The following is a 22250-nucleotide window of genomic DNA, read 5'->3' on the forward strand; positions in this document are numbered from 1 at the left end:
TCCAGAACCAGGGGACACATTCAAAGGACAAGGGGTAAGCCATTTAGGACTGAGGTGAGGAGAAACGTCTTCACTCAGAGAGTTGTTAACTTGTGGCATTCTGTACCGCAGAGTTGTTGATGCCAGTTCATTGGATATATTCAAGAGGGAGTTAGATATGGCCCTTACGGCTAAAGAGATCAAGGGGTATGGAGAAACATAGAAACATAGAAAATAGGTGCAGGAGTAGGCCATTTGGCCCTTCGAGCCTGCACCGCCATTCAACAAGATCATGGCTGATCACGCACCCCAGCACCCAACCCCCCCCCCCCCCCCCACGCCCCCTCCACCCCCGCAGCCACAAGGATCACATCCAACTCCCTCTCGAACACATCCAATGAACTGGCATCAACAACTCTCCGCGGCAAGGAACCCCACAGGCCAAAAACTCCCCGAGTGAAGAAGTCTCTCCCCATCGCAGCCCCAAACAGCCCACCCCCCCATCCCAAGACCGTACCCCCCCCGCCCCCGCCCCCGGACCCACCCAACACCGGGAACACTCCCCCCGCACCCAACGAGAGAAAGCAGGAAAGGGGTACTGAGGTGAATGATCAGCCATGATCTTATTGAATGATGGTGCAGGCTCGAAGGGCCGAATGGCCTACTCCTGCACCTATTTTTCTATGTTTCTATGTCTCAGAGCTAGGAGACGTTGACGCATCGCCATCCTGGAAGGGCTGGGTGCAGACTGGCCAGCATGTCCTCACATATATCGAGGTGCCGGACACCTCCTCTACAATCTCCCTCCGTGCATTATGTACTGCTGTCTGCCAGGTCTCCCCACGTCAGGAAACGGTATTCTTCTTCTGTCCTCCGCACTGTCCATCAGTGTCTCCAGCTCCATATCAGTGAACCTGTTGGTTTTCCTTGCACCTCTTACACCAGCGATCCTTCCAAACTCCTTCCCCCCTCAGGGCCTTGCTACAAACCTTGGTCTTGAGCAGCTGGCTCATTAGAAACTCTTACCTGTATGCTGAATTTCTCAGTGGTGATAACGCTCAAATTAAGACAGCCACATCACTGAAAAATCCACTTTGGAAGGCTTCATTAGCACTGGAACGCATTTGTTCACTTTTGGGAGCTGAAAATAGGGTGATCCAGCCACTCAAAAATTTTGCCGCTGATGACCACAAACCAGCGGAACTGAATTTCGGGCCCTCAGTCTTTAAGTATATTCAAGACAGAGATCAATAGATATTTGGATATTACGGGAATCAAGGGATCTGGGGATAGTGCAGGAAAGTGGAGTTGAGGTAGAAGATCAGCCATGATCTCATTGATTGGCAGTGCAGGCTCGAGGGGCCGAATGTCCTACTCCTGCTCCGAATTCTCATGTTCTTATGTCACCCCTCAGCCTTCTCTTTTCTAGAGAATAAGAGACCCAGTATGTTCCTTTTTGTAAGTTTCTATTGAATCTGCTTCCATCACCCTTTCAGGTAGTGTCCCCTACGACCAATTGTTGAGATCAGCTAGTGCAGTGCAGATCTGGCCTGTGTGGCTCAGCTACCTGCTGCGTGTACAAACCGAAGCATCAAGAAAACTTCACTGTATTGAGAATTGATCTGATTTAGTAGATTGAATTGCAAAAGGTTACAATAAGCATGTTTTGATTCATTGCAGAAGTACATTTTGTAATAAATGAGAAAAATAGTAATTATAAAAATGCCAACACTTTCATTACAGTGTTGGCAGATGGAACTCGGTTAATTCAGTTTCTGAAAGGTGTTCATGTTTAGTTCTTGCTATAGGGAGAAAATCTGTTTGGTATCATTGGAGAGAGAGGGAGAGACACATATTTCACTTCGCAACAGCCGGTGCTCGCAACCAACCTGCTTTGGATATTTTCACAATAGAATGTTTAGATTAGAAATGTTATAAGAATGTCCAGAAACAGCAGGGCCACAGTGTTTTTACATGCCTCTAACTTTGTTGATGTATGTTGAAGAAAATGTAGACTTGTGTCTCTGGACTATGCAATAGCCAGAGACTATCACCGTGTGTAAATATAGGGCTGGAATTTGCAATGACTTACCGTCCGGTTTCTGGGCGGTATTGGCCATTGTGGGCGGGAATCAGGTGAGCGAAAATTTCCTTACCTGAGTTACACTGGCAGTTTCGAGGTACCGCTGGGGAGCGGACCACCGCGTGCACCATCCTGAGATTGCTCTGGCGTGATATTTGGCTGAGCGGTGACCCGTAGGTTAGTTTAAAAAAGTGCCCACGAGGTTCAGCGGAACTGGGACGTAGGTGAGTAGCTCTGCAAGAAAAAGGTTAGTAATTGATTTTTTACCAATTATTTTTAAAATGTGTTGTGATTTATTTTTAAAGTGTCTTGGGAATGATTTTTTGATTTTTTAGTTGATGTTTTTTGAAAAATTATTTCTATTGTTTTTCTGGTGTTGGGCCCAACCCACAGCCTCAGGCTAAATTTTTATTGATTTTTAAAAAATTTTCACCCATTTTGTTTACAAACCACCCAATCGACCCTCAATTGCACTTTTTCGCCCAGAATGGGGGTGCAAGGCCCATGTTTTGCTTGACGGATTTTTTTTTTGGGGTGGGGGGGGGGGCGGGGAATGTTTTCACCGACGATAATCTTCCCAGTCTTAGCAGTCTTTTGGGCGGCAATCGGGGGCTGGCAGGCTGATAGGAAATTCTAGCCCATAAGTTTTTTCCTTTGTTCAAGCAGCAGGAAAAGTCCCATGCCTAGGTTGGCGTGCTCGAAATGTGACTATACTCCGCTCGTAAATTGCTTTTTATGCTAAAGTTAAAGAATAAAATGATTATAACCAGAAAACTCAATTCATTACTACTCAAGTGAAAAACAGAAGACTATTTAATACAGAGAAAGCAAAAATATATGTTTCAATTGGATTGATATTTATTCATTTATTTTGTTCCAGTTACAAGGCAGTAATCCACTGGAGGGGTTCCAATGAAATCAAACCACAAGAGCAGCTCATATCGAAGCAATGGCTCACTGTACGAGACCAATGTGCATCAACTAATCCTTCTGATTTTCCATCCCTCCCAGTGGGGAGGTCCCTGGCCTCCACTTACAACCTCCCTACAACAGCAAGGCTAGCATCAGGTGTTCAGTCTGTTGGGAGTATCTGCAATCGGGTTGTAAGATCATCTTTTCCAGTCTCTGATCAACTATGGCAGCATCAGCATTTGCTTTATAAACTTTAAAAATACAACACATTCACAATGAACTGTTTCACACAATGAATGTGCTCTTCCCAGAGCCAAACAGCTGTTCAAGTCTGCTGTCTGGTCACTATTCATGCTCAAGCAACAGGGAGTATTGCACATTCCGATCATCTAGGAGTAGCAGCCCTCATATTTCTTAATACTTCAACTGAAGCTTGGAGTATCCTCAGTTCTTCCATACGCAGTGTTGCCACCAACTCCAGCTGCTCCGAAACCTCAGCTCTTTCATGCATTAGTTTGGAAAACTGAAAAGATAAAGGCAATCATTTTAAAAAATCTAATTGAAGCAAAACAGAAAAGCTGCTCAGAAATCCAGACAATCCAATCCGGTGATCCCATCAACCCGGCAATCTGCTCAGACAATCCGGACAACACAATCCCATAATCCCACCTGGCAGTCCTCGTAATCCAAGTCACAGATGAGAAGAACAAAGGAGTGAATAGAGAACAAAGAGGGGTCGAGACAGAGTAGATAGAGAGAAACTGTTCCCATTGGCGGAAGGGTTGAGAACTAGAGGACACAGATTTAAGGTGATTGGCAAAAGATCCAAAGGCGACATGAGGAAAAACTTATTTACGCAGGATCTGGAAAGCACTGCCTGAAAGGGTCGTGGAAGCAGGCGCAATCGTGGCTTTCAAAAGGGAATTAGATAAGTACCTGAAAGAAAAGACATATGCAGGGCTACGGAGAAAGGGCGGGGGAGTGGGACTAGCTGAAGTGCTCTTGCAGAGAGCTGGCACAGGCTCGACGGGCCGAATGGCCTCCTACTGTGCTGTAATCATTCTATGAAGTACACCATCAGCTTAGCCAAAAGTAGCATATTCACCACTGTTGCTTCAACTATGTGTACATGCTAAAGACGAAAAGTGTAGTTCGAGCAGCCTCAGCTCTGTTTATTCAGCACAACCATCCACACGTTATTTGCTTTGGTTTTTTCCTCACTTGCATTGCTCCCATGCACTCAAAACCATTCTCAAGCTAAGAGCAAGAGCAAGCACCAGTCTCCAGGTTTCTGCCAATGTTACTCTTCAGTTAGCTGCTGGAGCCAGTGCAGCCTTCAGCCGGCTGAGGAAAAGAGTGTCCGAAGACCAGGATCTCTAACCCGGCACCAAGTTCATGGTCTACAGAGCAGTAGTGATACCCGCCCTCCTATATGGCTGAGAGACATGGACTATGTACAGCAGGCACCTCAAAGCATGGAGAAATACCATCAACACTGCCTCCGCAAAATCATGCAAATCCATTGACAGGATAGGCGCACCAACGTCAGCGTTCTTTCAGGCCGACATCCCCAGCATCGAGGCATTGACCACACACGATCAGCTCTGATGGATGGGCCACATTGTCCACATGCCCGATACTAGACTCCCGAAACAAGCACTCTACTCTGAGCTACGTCACGGCAAGTGAGTCCCAGGAGGGCAGAGAAAACACTTGAAGGACACCCTCAAAACCTCCTTGAAAAAATGTTACATCCCCACCGACTCTTGGGAATCCCTGACACAAGACCGCTCAAAGTGGAGGAGAAGCATCCGAGAAGGCGCCGAACACCTCGAGTCTCTTCGTCGGGAGCACATGGAAGCCAAGTACAAACAGTGGAAGGAGCGTACAACAAATCAAGCACCCCACCTACCAGCTGCCCCACCTGTGACAAAGACTGTAGATCCCGCATTGGTCTCATCAGTCACCTTTTAACTCATTTTAGTGGGGACTGTCCGGGGCACTGTCCAAGAAAAAGCAGCAGCAGCTGGAACATGTACAGGCACAGCACAGCTTCATTCAAGCTCTGATTTCCCTCCCTTGGCCAACACCTTCCTCTTCTCTCTCTCCTCCAGCCATCCCCAAAACAGGGTGCCTGAGATCAGGAGGCTCATTAGCCCACCAACATGCTGCATAATCTTTCCCGCTCAACCTACCGAAAGGTAAATGTAAACTGCAGCTGACTGAGCTTTGTTTAGTGCAGTCATGGTAATCTGGTGGTCTCACTGGTATCCTCTTTAAATGAGTTGCCCAGTGTAATTTTAAAAAAATAATATGCTAATTTGCAGACATTACTTGTAAAGTCGTTCAGGAATTTGCAAGCTTAATTTGGAACCCAATTAGGGAAAGAGAGCATTTAACTCTTGCCAACTTTGGGAGGGGAGCAAAGAGAAGTCAGCACTCTGTGATACTAATATGCCTCTGGTCACATTCCTGCTGTTGCTTCCTGAATCCAGGGCAGAAACAGCAGGCACAATAAAGTTCATACATAAAGAGATCATTTTTCTTTTGTCACTGTGGCCCTGGCCAATATTTGTGGCCATCTTTCTGGCAGTCTGACAATTCCCTGCATTTTTCCTCCCCTTCCTCTGTAATGCTGGCAGTCTCTGTTCTCCTTTTTTTTATCTCTATTTCTGGTAGACTACGATTTTGCTACATTTGTCTGTGGGATTCTGTCAATGTAATCTCACAGAAGGCTCCCGGGAAAGCACAAAGCATTCATCCTGTTCTCAATCCTGAGTGGGAGGAGCGCTTAAGGAGCTTTGTATCACTCACACACAAAACAAGGACTGGATTTCAGCAATGTAGATTCTGGTTTTGATATAAAGTGTGGAACACTACTCCTAATCCATTATATTTAGACTGAAAACTGCTTAGACATACAGTGGACAACATTAAAAAAAATATTGAACAAGGCCCCTGTTATAAATATGCAGACTACAGATATACTCTCTGTGTAATCACTGTATAGTTGCATAAGATGAAGACTTGTTACCTGATGTACTATCAATAAGGTTTATGCTGTGTATATACTATACTGGCACCACTGGAGGGTGCAACTGGTGAAGACTGGGGTTTCCTGCCCCTGTGGCAGAGGCTGTCCACCAGAGGGCACTGCAGTGGGAGACCTGAGGGTTACCTGCATAGGTGTGCAGGGCCCAGTATAAAAGGCTGCCCACCATGCTTGTGCCTCACTCTGGAGTTTGGAATAAAGGACCACGGTCACTACAGTTTGAGTACAACACATTGCCTCGTGGAGTCATTCATAAGTACATTACAGACATAACAGAACTCAATACCAACTTGCTGTATTTATTACAAAGACTCCAGAATTTTTCAGTACAATCCAGGCAACTGAATGGTCTCACAGCTTCTGTGAGTTTCCACAACATTAGAAACCGAGAAAATTGAGGCAGTTGAATTTTGTTGAAAACTCCATGATCTCTGTGTTAAGTATAGCAAAATGGTATCTCCGAAAGCAACTCATTATTTAACCTTCTTACCTTTTTTATACTTGCAGATATGGGGGAGGGGTGCATTTCACACATTTCTACTTATTGTACACTTTGATGTGTAAATTAGTTCTGCGTGTGGTGGTTTTAACCTGGAATTGTAATTTAGGCTCTGGTAAAATCATAAATGTGGCCAAAAAGCAAAAAAAATAGCCAGAAGAGTGTTTTCTTCCCCAATTGGCCCCCAGGGCGCAATTGTCTGATGTAATACTGAGCCCAGGTTTGATTGCTGGTCTGTGCAGAGTTAGCTTGGAGTCAGTGAGAGCATTAGACTAGTCAGAACACCTTGGGTTTGAGAGGGAAGAGAATGGAGTGGGAAGGGAATTCAGTCTGGGTTCTTGGTATTGATCAAGTCAGCTGTGGCTTAGTGGGTAGCACATTTACCCCTGTCAGAAGGTTGAGAATTCAAATCCCACTCCAGGGACTTGAGCACATAAATCTAGGTTGACACTCCAGTGCAGTGATGAGGGAGTGCTGCACTGTCGGAGGTGCCATCTTTCGGATGAGGCGTTAAACCGAGGCCCTGTCTGCCCTCAGATGGAGGTAAAAGATCCCATGGCACTATTTCGAAGAAGAGCAGGGGAGTTATCCCCGGTGTCCTGGCCAATATTTATCCCTCAATCAACATTAACAAAAACAGTTTATCTGGTCATTATCACATTGCTGTTTGTGGGAACATGCTGTGTGCAAATTGGCTGCAGTGACTACAATTCAAAAGTACTTCATTGGCTGTAAAGCACTTTTGGTGGCTGTGAAAGGTGCTATATAACGTATAGTCTTTCTTTTTTTATGATACAACCTGTGCTGAAATATTTCAAGATCACAGCACGTGTCTGGGCACTGATGGGGAACAGGGTCAGCCTCAGCTGCGATGCTCCATTTATGAAGACTGGTTACTTGGGCACGGCCCTGTAGGGCTGCCCGCGTCCGTGGAACTAAACACCAGTAAGAGAGTCAACACATTCAGGAAAGCAGGGGAGGGCAATAGAAATAAAATCGGCCAGGTGTGGCATTCACACTGGGATAACGGATACACTGAGCATCACAGTACATGGAGGAACATCGCCGCTCATTTCAAATCCATTTCTACATTCAAGAAAAAGTTATCTTCATTGCAACACACTGAACTCATCTCTGGAACACGAATGATCATAGGAAAAACTGTGAAATTGTTGCCATATTAAAGCATCTAGATGTCTGCAGAACCAGGTCATTTTAATCTACACTAGTAATCACAGAATCTTACAGTACAGAAGGAGGCCATTCGGCCAATTATGCCTGTGCCAGCTCTTTGAAAAAGCTATCCAAATAACCCCACTTTTTCCCCATAGCCCTGCAAATTTTTCCTTTTCAAGTATATAACTAATTCCCTTTTGAAAGTTACTACTGATTCTGCTTCTACCACCCTTTCAGGCAACGCATTCCAGATCATAACAACTTGCTGCATTCAAAAATTCTCATCTCCCCTCTGGTTCATTTGCCAATTATCTTAAATCGTGTCCTCTGGTTACTGACCCTCCTGCCACTGGAAACAGTTTCAACTTTTTGACTGCATGAAAACTCCTTATTATTTTGAATGTCTCTATTAAATCTTCCTTTAATCTTCTCAAGTATCTCCACATAACTGAAGTCCCTCATCACTGGAATCATTCTGGTACATCTTTTCTGCATCCTCTCCAAGGCCTTGATATCTTTCCTAATGTGTGGTGCCCAGAACTGGACATAGCCTATGGAAGGCATACGGAATACTTGCCTTTATTAGCCGAGGCATAGAATACAAGAGCAGGGAGGTTTTGCTTAAACTGTATAAAATACTAGTTAGGCCACAGCTAGAGTACTGCGTGCAGTTCTGGTCACCACATTACATGAAAGATGTGATTGCACTTGAGAGGGTACAGACAAGATTTACGAGGATGTTGCCTGGACTGGAGACTTTTGGCTATGAGGAAAGATTGGATAGACTGGGTTTGTTTTCTTTGGAACAGAGGAGGCCGAGGGGAGACCTTATTGAGGTGTATAAAATTATGAGGGGCTTAGGTAGAGTGGATAGGACAGACCTATTTCCCTTAGCAGAGAGGTCAACTACCAGGGAGCATAGATTTAAAATAATTGGTAGGAGGTTCAGAGGGAATTTGAAGGGAAATATTTTCACCCAGAGGGCAGTGAGGGTCTGGAACTCACTGCTTGAAAGAGTGGTAGAGGCAAAAACCCTCAACACATTTAAAAGTTACTTAAATGTTCACTTGAAGTGCCATGAGCTGCAAGGTTACGGACCAAGAGCTGGAAAGTGGGATTAGGCTGGATAGCTCTTTGTCAGCCGGCACAGACACAATGGGCCGAAATTACCTCCTTCCGTGCTGTAAATTTCTGAGATTCTATCCCGTTTTTTTATAAAGGTTTAGAATATCTTCCTTGCTTTTGCACTTCATGCCTCTATTTATAAATCTAAGGATCCCATGTACTTTTTTTTTAATGTCAATATACCAAAGTGAAACACTCACTTGTTGCATCACCTTCTGGTTTTCATTCATGAGGTGAGAAGAGAGTTCATCTGCAAGGTCCAAACTACTCCGCTCATTATCAGCAGAGGCAGGCAGGCCAAGCAAGACCTTCTTCTTCAGTAAACTGCAGGACACAAAAAATCAATCATTCAATTTACACCATCCTCTCAAAGTTTCAGTAAAGTTTCTTTCTTACGCCATACCTTCAACATGAAGTAGTTTGAATTCACTCCATTACACACCAGACTTTCAATGGAAGATTTTTTCCCACATTTGTTCTCGGAACATAAGCAATGCTAGCAGATCTAATTTCCCATCCCTAGCTGCCTTGAAGTGGTGATGGTGGTGGGCCTTCTCCTTGAACCATTGCAGTCTTTGCAGTGTTAGCCACTTGCTCAGTGGTTAGCACACTAGCCTCTGAGTCAGAAGGTTGTGGGTTCAAGTCCCACTCCAGGGATGTGAGCACATAAATCTAGGCTGACACGCCAGTGCAGTGCTAAGGGAGTGCTGCACTGTCTGAGGTGCTGTCTTTCGTCTAAGAAGTTAAACCGAGGCCCCATCTGCTCTCTCAGGTGGACGTAAAAGATCCCATGGCACTATTTTGAAAAGGAGCAGGGGAGTTATCCATCAAGTAACATTAAAAAGGATTTTAAAAACAGAAAATGCTGGAAATCTCAGCGAGTCAGGCAGAGCACCTGTGGAGAGAAAGCAGAGTTAACGTTTTGGGTCAATGACCCTTCGTCAGAACTAAAAAGGATTATCTGGTCATTATCACAGTGCTGTTTGTGGGAGCTTGCTGTGTGCAAATTGACTGTCGTGTTTCCCACATTATAACAGTGACTACACTCCCAAAGTACTTCATTGGTTGTAAAACGCTTTGAGATGTTCGGTGGTCATGCAAGGCGCTATATAAATCTTTCCTTCTTTTGTGGTGATGGTGTTCCCAGAAGGGTGTTAGGTAGGAAATTCTAGGATATTGGCCCATTGACGATGAAGGAATGAAACATAGGAACAGGAGTGGGCCATTCAGCCACTCAAGCCTATTCCCCCATTCAATTAAATGATGGCTGATCTACACTCCCATTTTCCCCCTTTGTTCCATATCCCTTGTTACCCTGAATAAAAATCAATCAATCTCAGTCTTGAAAATTTCAGTTGACCCAGTCTGCACAGCCATTTGGGGAAAAGAGAGTTCCAGATTTCCACTAACCTTTTTTGTGAGAAAAAGTGCTTCTTGTTTTCACTCCGAAATGTCTAGCTCTAATTTTTAAATTGTGCCGTCTTGTTCCCCCACCAGAGGAGATAGTTTCTCTGTAGCTACCCTAGCCAATCCCTTTTCCATTTTAAATAACTCGATTAGATCACCCCTCAACCTTCTAAACTCAAGGGAATACAAGCCATGTTTATACAGCCTGCTCTCATAATTTAATCCTTTTATGCCCCGTTATCATCCTGGTGAATATGCGCTGTACCCTTTCAAGGCCCAAAACCGAACGCAGTCCTGCAGATGGGGTCTGACCAAAGCCTTGTACAACTGATGCATCACTTCCTCAATTCTGAATTCCAATTCCCTCGAGATTAGCCTTTTGGTTTAATTTCTGTCCTTGAGCACTAGTTTTTAGTGATTTATATGCATGGACACCTACTTACAAATAAATCGACTAAGTTCCTGATATTGACCTATTTTTCAGTTCCCTTCCTCCACTGTCATAAACTACTTATTTAACAGGTATGCCATTTTCTTATTATTAGCCATTATAGTTCCGCCTGCATCCATCTTTAATGGATCCACATCCCCCTTTACCATCCGCTATCTCTTAATATATTTATAAAATACTTTTGCTGTTAGCTTTGATATCCCTGGTAAGTTTTTTCTTCATATTCCTTTTTGCAGCTCTTATGGCTTTCAAAATATTTCTTTGTTGCTTTCTATAGCTCCCCCAGTCTGCTGGATTTCTACTTTTTCTTGCATTTAAACAAGCCTTTTCTATTAGCTTGATGCTGTCTCTTACCTCATTTGCTGACCATGGTTACTTAACTACACAAGTGAAGCCTTTGCCTTTTAGGGGGAGGTACTGATGTTGTATGTCACCAAATATTTCTTTGAATACTTCCCTCTGCTTGTAGGTTTACCCATTAACAGTTTAACCCAGTTTACTGTGGTCAACTCATTTCTCACCCCTTCGAAATTGCCTTACTTCAGCTCAAAACCTTGCTTTGTGATCCTCCCTTCTCCCTCTTAACCCTAATATCAAATTCAATCATATTATGCTCACTATTTGCAAAACCATCAGATTGTTAACACATTCTGGTTCATTACTCATCACTAAATCTAGTATGGCCTGTTTCTTTGCCAGTTCTAAAGCATACTGTTCTAGAAAGCTGTCCTGAATACATTCTAGAAATGTATTGCCTTTATTGCTCAAACTTTTCTGCTTCTCCCAGTCTAAATGAAAATTGAAGTCTCCCATTATAACCACTTTGTCTTTGATATATGATCCCCTGATCTGATAGTTATACACCCCCACCCCCGCACTACATAACTGCTATCAGGAGGGTCATAGACAACTTCTACCAGAGCCTTGCTTCGTTTGCTTATCATTAACTCAACACATACTGTTTCCACTGCCCGATCACCTTTTTTTTCTACTGCAGTAATTGTGTCTTTTAGCAATATTACTGTTGTGTATCTGTAAAGCATGCACTCCTATGTTCCGCCACAAGGGAGTGCATCCCGTGAAGTCCCAAGGGATCCAAGCATCCCTTGGGAGCACTGTATCTAAGCCGGCCCCTAAGGCCTGTTCCTCACTCTGGAGTGTCTTAATAAAGACTGAGGTCACTGTTACTTTAACCTCCCTGTGTGTAGTCTCATCTGTGTTAGGAACACAATAACTGGCGACGAGAATACAAATCCAACGCAAAGATACAGTAAACTGTGGGCATCCTGGAGAAGTTCTCGGAGGGTGAGGACTGGGAAGCCTATGTCGAACGGCTAGACCAGTACTTTGTAGCCAACGAGCTGGACGGAGAAGGAAGTGCTGCAAAAAGGAGAGCGGTCCTCCTCATGGTCTGTGGGGCACTGACCTACAGCCTCATGAAGAATCTTCTGACTCCGGTGAAACCCACAGATAAGTCGTATGAGGAGCTGTGTACACTGGTTCGGGAGCATCTTCACCTGAGGAAGAGCATGCTGATGGTGAGGTATCGGTTCTACACGTGCCAGCAAACTGAAGGTCAGGAAATGGCGAGCTACGTCGCCGAGCGAAGGCGATTTGCAGAACAATGTGAGTTTGATGGCTATGTGGAGCAAATGCTGAGACTTTTTTGTACTGGGCATTGGCCACGAGACTATCCTACGAAAACTGTAGAGACACCGACCTTCAGTAAGACCATTGCGATAGCACAGGCGTTTATGTCCACCAGTGATAACACCAAACAAATCTCTCAGCACACAAGTGCGAGCAATGTTCATAAATTAACTGGAACTGTGTTTGCAAGCAGAAATATACAGTGCAGAAACCACGAGTCTGCAACTGCCAGCAGGCCTCAGGTGACTCAGATGACTCAGAGTCCGCAACAAAGGATGAATGCAAAGCAATTCATACTTTGTTGGTGTTGTGGAGGCTTCCATTTAGCCTATTCATGCTGCTTCAAAGGGTATGTTTGCAAGAGCTGTGGAACAATGGGGCACCTCCAACGAGCTTGCAGATGAGCTGCAAGCTCTGCAACACCACGTGGCAGAGGAAGATCGGTCCATGGTGGATCAAAGCAATTTCGAGCCTCAGAGAGGAAGATGCTGAAGTGCATGGGGTGCATATATTTTCGACGGAATGTCCACCTATAATGCTAAATGTAAAATTAAATGGCTTACCTGTAGCCGTGGAACCGGACACTGGCGCTAGCCAATCCATCATGAGTAAAAAAAATGTTTGAGAGACTATGGTGCAACAAGGCACTCAGACCAGCCCTGAGCCCCATCCACACGAAACTGAGAATGTACACGAAAGAGCTTATCACTGTCCTGGGCATAGCCGTGGTCAAGATCACCTACGAGGGCTCGGTGCACAAACTGCCACTCTGGATTGTCCCGTGCGATGGCCCCACACAGCTTGGAAGCAGCTGGCTGGGCAAAATCCGCTGGTACTGGGATGACATCCGAGCGCGATCACATGTCGATGAGACCTCATGTACCCAGGTTCTTAACAAATTTCCTTCCCTTTTTGAGCCAGGCATTGGAAACTTTTCCGGGGCGAAGGTGCGGATCCACTTGGTCCGAGAGGCACGACCCATTCACCACAAGGCCTCTCATGATGAGGGAGAGAGTGGAAATCAAGCTGGACAGGCTGCAACGCGAGGGCATCATCTCCCCAGTTGAATTCAGTGAGTGGGCCAGCCCGATTGTTCCAGTACTCAAAAGTGATGGCACGGTCAGGATTTGCGGCGATTATAAAGTAACTATTAATCGTTTCTCGCTACAGGACGCAATACCGCTGGACAGACGACCTATTTGTGACGCTGGCAGGAGTCAAGACGTTTACCAAGCTCGGCCTGCATGACGATGGAGCTGGAGGAGTCTTCGAAGAGCCTCACCTGCATCAACACGCACATGGGACTGTTCATCTACAACAGATGTCCGTTTGGAATTTGGTCGGCTGCAACGATCTTCCACAGAAACATGGAGAGCCTACTCAAGTCGGTACCATGCACGGTGGTCTTTGAGGACGACATATTGATCACGGGTTGGGACACCGTCGAGCAGCGACTGGATCGCGTAGGGCTGCAGCTGAAGAGGTCGAAATGCATCTTCATGGCAACAGAAATGGAGTTTTTGGAGAGAAAGATCGTGGTGGACGGCATTCGGCCCACAGACGCCAAGACAGAGGCTATCAGGAACGCGTCCAGGCCACAGAACATCATGGAGCTGCGGTCGTTCCTGGGACTCCTCAACTATTTTGGTAACTTCCTATCGTGGTTACGCACCCTCTTAGGGCACCTACATGTGTTATTGTGTAAAGGTGAGAACTGGGTATGGGGAAAAAAAACAAGTAATTGCTTTTGAGAAAGCCAGAAACATTTTATGCTCCAACAAGCTGCTTGTATTGTATAACCCGTGTAAAAGACTTGTGCTAGCAAGTGACGCGTCGTCATACGGAATCGGGTGTGTATTACAACAAGCTAACGTTGCGGGGAAGTTGCAACCTGTCGCCTATGCCTCCAGAGCTTGTCTAAGGCCGAGAGGGCCTACAGCATGATTGAGAAAGAGGCATTAGCGTGTGTGTTCGGGGTAAAGAAAATGCATCAGTACCTGTTTGGCCTCAAATTTGAGCTGGAAACTGATCACAAGCCCCTCACATTCCTGTTCACTGAAAACAAGGGGATAAATACTAATGCCTCAGCCCGCATACAAAGGTTGGCACTCGCGCTATCAGCATATAACTATACCATCCGCCACAGGCCAGGCACCGAGAACTGTGCGGATGCTCTCAGTCAGCTACCATTGCCCACCATGGGGGTGGAAATGGCGCAGCCTGCAAACTTGTTGATGGTGGCGCAGCCCGCATGATGGTCATGGAAGCGTTTGAAAATTATAAATCACCTGTCACGGCCTGTGAGATTTGACTTGGAACAGCCAAGATCCTTTGCTGTCCCGAGTAAAAAACTATGTACTGCATGGGAGCAGGGCCAGCATCCCTGTTGAAATGCAAGAGCTAATCAAGCCGTTCCAGCGGCGAAAGGACGAGCTGTCCATTCAGGCAGACTGCTTGTTGTGGGGTAACCGCGTAGTGCTACCCAAAAAGGGCAGGGAAACGTTCATCTCGGATCTCCACAGCACACACCCGGGTATAATAATGATGAAAGCGATAGCCAGATCCCACGTGTTGTGGCCCAGTATCGACTCTGACTTAGAGTCCTGTGTACGGCAATGCAGCGTATGTGCTCAGTTGAGCAATGCGCCCAGAAACGCAACAATAAGTTTGTGGTCCTGGCCCTCCAGACCATGATCAAGGATCCATGTCAACTATGCAGGCCCGTTTCTCGGTAAAATGTTCCTGGTGGTGGTGGATGCTTTTTCAAAATGGATTGAACGTGAAATAATGTCAGGAAGCACCGCCACTGCCACCATTGAAAGCCTGAGGGCCATGTTTGCCACCCACGGCCTGCCTGACATACTGGTGAGTGCCGAATTTAAAGAATTCATGACCCGGAATGGGATCAAACATGTCATCTCGGCCCCGTTTAATCCAGCCTCCAATGGGCAGGCAGAGCGGGCAGTACAAACAATCAAACAGAGCCTTAAACGAGTCACAGAAGACTCACTCCAAACACGCCTGTCCCGAGTACTGCTCAGCTACCACACGAGACCCCACTCGCTCACAGGGCTGCCCCCAGCTGAGCTACTCATGAAAAGGACACTTAAAACCAGACTCTCGCTGGTTCACCCCAACCTGCATGATCAGGTAGAGAGCAGGTGGCAGCAATAAAATGTAAACGACGGTCACGCCACTGTGTCACGGGAAATTGATCTGAATGACCCTGTGTATGTGCTAAACTATGGACATGGTCCCAAGTGGATCGCGGGCACGGTGATAGCTAAAGAAGGGAGTAGGGTGTTTGTCGTCAAACTAGACAATGGACAAATTTGCAGAAAGCACCTGGACCAAACGAGGCTGCGGTTCACAGATTTCTCTGAACAACCCACAGCAGACACCACCTTTTGAGAGCCCACAACACACACCCAAAGGATCAACGACACCACCCCGGACCAGGAAATCGAACCCATCACGCCCAACAGCCCAGCAAAGCCAGGCTCACCCAGCAGCCCTGCAGGGCCAACAACACGCCAGCCCAGCGAGGGCACAGCCAACATACCAGAACAGACATTTGTACCGAGGCGGTCCACCAGGGAAAGAAAGGCTCCCGACTGCCTCACCTTGTAAATAGTTTTCACTTTGACTTTGCGGGGGAGTGAGGTTGTGTATCTGTAAAGCATGCACTCCCATATTCCGCCATCAGGAAGTGCATCGCCTGAAGTCCCAAGGGATCCCAGCATCCCTTGGGAGCACTGTATATAAGCCGGCCCCTAAGGCCTGTTCCTCACTCTGGAGTGTCTTAATAAAGACTGAGGTCACTGTTACTTTAACCTCCCTGTGTGCAGCCTCATCTGTGTTAGGAACACAATAATTACTCCTTCCCCTCCCTTCCTAATTTTCCTGTCCTTCCCACAGAGCCTACAGGTTGCAATATTTAGCTCCCAAACATGCTCAGGTTGTAGCCTGTAATATCATCATATCCTTATCACATCATCAACATCATATCATCATAAAATCATATCCTTAAGCTGAATTTGTGCTTTTAACTCATTTGTATTATTTCTTATGTTACATGCATTGATAAAAAGAACTCTCATCTGAGTAAATGTCCCCACCTTCCCAATAATGTCTTGCTGATATTTTTCTCACAATTATTGACAGTGTGGATATTCCCCTCGCACCCTCCCCTTAACTAGTTTAAATCTTTCCCCACCACCCAATTTATCTTTTCTGCAAGGACGTGCGTGCTTCTCCAGTTTAGGTGAAGGCCATCCCATTTCTCGAGCCTTACCCGGCCCCATAAGTGGTCCCAGTGTCCCAGGAAACTGAAACCCTCCCTTCTGCACCATTCTTCCAGCCACGCTTTGACAATCTTAATCTTTCTCTCCCTGCCTGGTCCAGCGCGTGTCATTGGGAGTAATGCAGGGACTACCAGCGTGGAGGTTCTGCTCCTTAATCGAGAACTTCATTCCTTTAAATTCCTTTGCAGAACCTCAAACCGACTCTTATCTATGTGATTGGTTCCCACCATGAACCTCTGGATGCTCGCCCTCCCATTCCAGAACCATTAGTTCGCTCCCTGATGTCCGGAAAGCAACCCGCCATATGATTCAGGACTCTGGCTCATGTCTACAAAAGAAAGTCCACAGATCCCTGAAGGTAGCCGGCCAGGTAGATAAGGTGGTTAAGAAGGCATATGGAATACTTGACTTTATTAGCCGAGGCACAGAATACAAGAGCAGGGAGATTATGTTTGAACTGTATAAAACACTCGTTAGGCCACAGCTAGAGTACTTCGTGCAGTTCAGGTCACCACATTACAGGAAGGATGTGATTGCGCTAGAGAGTGTACAGAGGAGATTTATGAGGATGTTGCCTGGATTGGAGAATTTTAGCTATGAGGAAAGATTCGATAGGATGGGTTTGTTTTCTTTGGAACAGAGGAGGCTGAGGGGAGACCTTATTGAGGTGTATAAAATTATGAGGGACCTACATAGAGTGGATCGGAAGGACCTATTTCCCTTCGCAGAGGGGTCAACAACTGGGGGGCACAGATTTAAATTAATTGGTAGGAGGTTTAGAGGGGATTTGAGGGGAAATATTTTCACCCAGAGGGCGGTGAAGGTCTGGAACACACTGCCTGAAAGGGTGGTAGAGGAAGAAACCCTCAACACATTAAAAAAAGTACTTGGATATGCACTTGAAGTGCCGTAAGGCTACAGACCAAGAGTTGGAAAGTGGGATTAGGCTGGATAGCTCTTTGCACACCGGCATGGACATGATGGACCGAAATGGCTTCCTTCCATGCTGTAAATTTCTATGATGAAACTATCTCCCACTCTAACTATAGAATCGCCCATGTGAATTTTCACCTGTAGTTTGTCATAACAGGAGTTCCAGATTTAAGTCAAAGTGCCACAAGGAACAGACACCATCAGGCAACTCTCAAAGTTTCTAGCAGCAAATGTGGACTGTGGTCTCACAAGTTCTGCTAGCCACTCTTTTGGTCCGGGCAAAATGTGGGAAAATTAGCAAATACCTACAAAATGGAGGATAGTTTTAAACAAATGAAGACTTTAAACACCTACTATTCCTCTGCTTTGAGACAAAACACCTTAAGAACTGTCAGAAGCCTCCAAGATGGTCCATCTAATCCAAACGCCAGGTTTCTAGAAACATACAAGAAAGAAATGGTAATGGAGTTGAATGGCAAAATGAAGATTTCTTGGAAAAATAGAAACTGTTGTTAAAATAACAAATATATTTGGCTCAGCTACTCTCTCATTGATAAACTACTCGCGCAGGCCTCAAGTTAAGAGTTATTGATTTTTGGATGTCCAATTTTGCTTCTCATTGTGATATCTTCCAATTCTGAAATGTAAGATTGTAGAAACTATTTAAGACCAGGCCTCAAAACTGTCACCAAGTTCATGGTCTATAGGGCCGTATTAATACCCGCCCTCCTGCATGGCTCAGAGACGTGAACCATGTACAGTCGACGGGGGCAGGGGTGGGGACCTGTTGGAGCACCAATGAGCAGAATCACTGAGTGGTTAGATGAAGTTTATTTTGTTCTAACCAATTTTCTCTTCCATATCTTTCCCTCCCAAAGGCATTGATTCCTCACTGGACTACGGTATCATGAGTCATGGCCGCTGTTCAGTAATCACCCAGGTGACCAATAAACATATGTGAATCTTGATCGAGTGTCGGCAGATTATTCAACCGTGGGGGGTAATTGCTGCTGAGCCCAACTGTGTCTTTGTTCAACATCCACGCGGACATATTTCCGACAGAAGTTGATGGATAACTTGCATGTGTTAAGAACCTTGAATGATTATCCCCTTCCAAGTCCTGGGGTTGAGGCCAATATTTTTTTTAAAATTCGTTCCTGGGATGTGGGCGTCGCTGGCAAGGTCAGCATTTAGTGTCCATCCTTAATTGCCCTTGAGTAGGCAGTGGTGAGCCGCCGTCTTGAACCGCTGCAGTCTGTGTGGTGAAGGTCCTCCCACAGTGCTGTTAGAGAGGGAGTTACAGGATTTTGACCCAGCGACGATGAAGGATGGTGTGTGACTTGGAGGGGAACTTGGAGGTGATGCTGCTCCCATGTGCCTGCTGCCCTTTTATTTTTTCTAGATGGTAGAAGTCATGGGTTTGGGAGATGCTGTCGAAGGGAGGTGCAGTGTTGCAGCACTGCCATCTCCACCAAGGTTACGATTAGGTAACTCAGTGTTGACAGGGATTAAACTTGGGGCCTTTTCTGCTCTGTTACTCATTGGATGAGCTGACTGAGCTACTGAAGGAAGTGGGGTGCAGGTTTGATCCCCAGTACCAATGATTATCCAATCTAGGAAAGGTGTTGTGGGGAAACACCAAGCAGTGACCTATCACTTCCGACATAGAGGGAGAGTTTGGGGTGGGGAAATCAGAAAGTAACTTGTCCATGAGTTCACCCTGCACATATTCTAGTGGTTAGCTATGGAGTGGTCACAGAGCAGACAGGGACCCTCTCAGCGACAAGGTCAGATACAGGCAAATATTAAGCGTGTAGCAATATTCTGACTGCCGCTGCCTGAACATTTTTCACCACTTCAAAGGATGAAAACCTTTTAACAATTTTATTTTTTGGACACAACATCACCCCCTTTTTACACCTGCTGCCATTGCCACACACAATTTACTGATTACTCAATAGAGCAGAGCAGGTGGTTGGGGCCTCATACAAATACCCAAGTTCTCTCCCTCGCATGCTCTTCCCACTCTCTTTAAGGCAATGACTTATACCAGGTACAATTCGACAGCATGCTGTGCTTCACCCAAATGACCATTCTTCTCGAACAGCTTGGACAAAACGACGGGAGTGAACGAAAATCGGGAACGGTGTGAAAATGGGCTGCTGATTCACGATGGACCTTGTTCATGCTACTGGAGAGGTCCAATTTCGCATCTGTGTTGGCAGACTTCCTTAACTGTGGGCTCCAAAGTTGAGGTGGTTCCCCATTGTCAATCAACATCGACTTAACATAACACTTCTAGCAGGGACAGCCATCAGAGTGGGGAACTAACTCTCGCCCGGGGATTCTGAGGACTCTGAGGTTTGTGTGACTCATTATCACACCATGTGGTGTATTTACCTACGGAGGTATTGGGGAGCCCTATGCCAATATCTTAACAGTTCATTCATTCATGCTGTGTCACCAACTCCATTGACATATATATAATGGGCACTTTGTTTTTCCAAAGGTCTAACAATAAAGTGCAACGGGGCACAAATTCCTCAGACGTATACCCTGACAACAGATTAAAATGATCCTGGATTCAACCCAATACAATAAACTCAATTCTAAACTACTGGCTACAACAACATCATTAGAAACTAGTTTGACTGCACGGCGCACTGAACAGCATCTTGAATCTGTGCTAAAGCCCTCTGGTGAAACTTAATGGGTACTGCAACAAGTGATTTATAATCAATAATAGGAACAAAATATGGTAGCAATTGCTTTATGTTCGAGGTAGAAGCACTATCCCCAGTGAAAATGTACATGATGCACAAAAACCCGGCCTCACACCCTTCAAATCGGCATTCTGATCAGTATGTGTTAGCTGAACTCTTGCACGGGGTGATGGTACTGTTCTGCTTTGCACAGGAATCTTTGAAGTCAGCAAGTACAAGACAAAAGGTGGCTCCCCAAAATTCCACTGGGCACATTTCCTGTAAGAATTCCCACGATGGGGACAACAGGGCCATCCGGATCCCCTGTCCTGGAAGGGGTACGTGTATCATTAAATGGTGACAGCACAGAAGGAGGCCATTTGGCCCGTCGAGTCCGTGCTGACTCTCTGCAAGAGCACTTCAGCTAGTCCCACAGCCCTGCCCTTTCCCCGTACAAGTACACCAACTTTTTCTCCTTTTAAAGGAAAATGTCACATTCATGAACTTCTGTGGAGTTTATTCAGTTGGAGAAAGCAATGGAATGCATTCGAGAGGCACACCCTGCCTGACTCATAGCCACACCTGTACACAGTGACAGAATCACCACCCAAACAGTCACTGGGAAGATGAAAGTATCATCCCCTTCAGTCCCGAGGCAACCGCTCTGTAAACTCAAGCACTGACTCCAAAGTCCTATGCTGTACTGAGTCAACCTGGGGGGGTATGCGGGGGGATGGCTTTAGTTTCATTATTGTTCAGATGATTGCAGATACAAAAACCCTACTCACACTGCGATTTCAATAAGACACTGGAAGCAGGGAGAAGTGTAGGGTTCCAAGTGGCCTTGAAACAGTTGTATAAAATATATAAACGCTAAATTGAATTTAAGGCAAGTGGAATGTTGGTCTTTATTGCAAGGGGGATAGAGTATAAAAACATAAGAAATAAGAACAGGAGTAGGCCATACAGCCCCTCAAGCCTGCTCCGTCATTCAATAAGATCATGGCTGATCTGATCATGGACTCAGCTCTACTTCCCTGCCCGCTCCCCATAACCCCTTATCCCCTTATCGTTTAAAAAACTGTCTATTTCTGTCTTAAATTTATTCAATGTCCAAGCTTCCACAGCACTCTGAGGCAATGAATTCCACAGATTTACAACCCTCAGAGAAGAAATTTCTCATCTCTGTTTTAAATGGGCGGCTCCTTATTCTAAGATCATGCCCTCTAGTTCTAGTCTCCCCCATCAGTGAAAACATCCTCTCTGCATCCACCTTGTCAAGCCCCCTCATAATCTTATACGTTTTGATAAAATCACCTCTCATTCTTCTGAATTCCAATGAGTTGAGGCCCAACCTACTCAACCTTTCCTCATAAGTCAACCCCCTCATCCCCGCATAAAAGCAGTGAAATGCTGCTACAACTGTACAGGGTGTTGGTGAGGCCACACCTGGAGTACCATGTACAGTTGTGGTCTCCGTATTTATGGATATACTTGCATTGGAGACTGTTCAGAGAAGGTTCACTAGGTTGATTCCGGAGATGAAGGGGTTGACTTATGAAGATAGGTTGAGTAGGTTGGGCCTATACACATTGGAGTTCAGAAGAATGAGAGGTGATCTTATCGAAACATATAAGATACTGAGGGGGCTCAATAAGGTGGATGCAGAAAGGATATTTCCATTCATAGGGGAAACTAAAACTAGGGGACATTGGCCCCTTATTCTGAGACTATGTTCCCTAGTTTTAGTTTCCCCTATGAGTGCAACGAAGGGCGATCCTCCTCACCGTCTGTGGGGCACCAACGTATGGCCTCATGAAAATCTGCTCACTCCAGCGAAACCCACGGAGAAATCGTACGACGATTTGTGCACGTTGGTCCGGGAGCATTTGAACCCGAAGGAAAGCGTTCTGATGGTGAGGTTCCAGTTCTACACCTACAAAAGGTCTGAAGGCCAGGAAGTGGCGAGTTATGTCG

General features: G+C 45.7%; 1 protein-coding gene across 3 annotated transcripts in view; it reads right to left on the minus strand.

Moving 5' to 3' along the window:
* Window positions 1-2898: 2898 nt before the first annotated feature.
* setd4 (SET domain containing 4) overlaps window positions 2899-22250 on the minus strand; it is a 44302-nt gene continuing 24950 nt past the window's right edge. For all 3 annotated transcript variants that reach the window (XM_070893823.1, XM_070893822.1, XM_070893824.1), the window contains 3 exons: window positions 17926-18006; window positions 9027-9150; window positions 2899-3497 (listed from right to left, as the gene is read on the minus strand). In XM_070893823.1, coding sequence (XP_070749924.1) covers window positions 3360-3497; window positions 9027-9150; window positions 17926-18006 — 343 coding nt within the window. In that variant the 3' untranslated portion in view covers window positions 2899-3359. The remainder of the gene's footprint in view (window positions 3498-9026; window positions 9151-17925; window positions 18007-22250) is intronic.

The sequence above is a fragment of the Pristiophorus japonicus genome, chromosome 11, assembly GCF_044704955.1.
Source record: "Pristiophorus japonicus isolate sPriJap1 chromosome 11, sPriJap1.hap1, whole genome shotgun sequence".
Classification (NCBI taxonomy): domain Eukaryota; kingdom Metazoa; phylum Chordata; class Chondrichthyes; family Pristiophoridae; genus Pristiophorus; species Pristiophorus japonicus.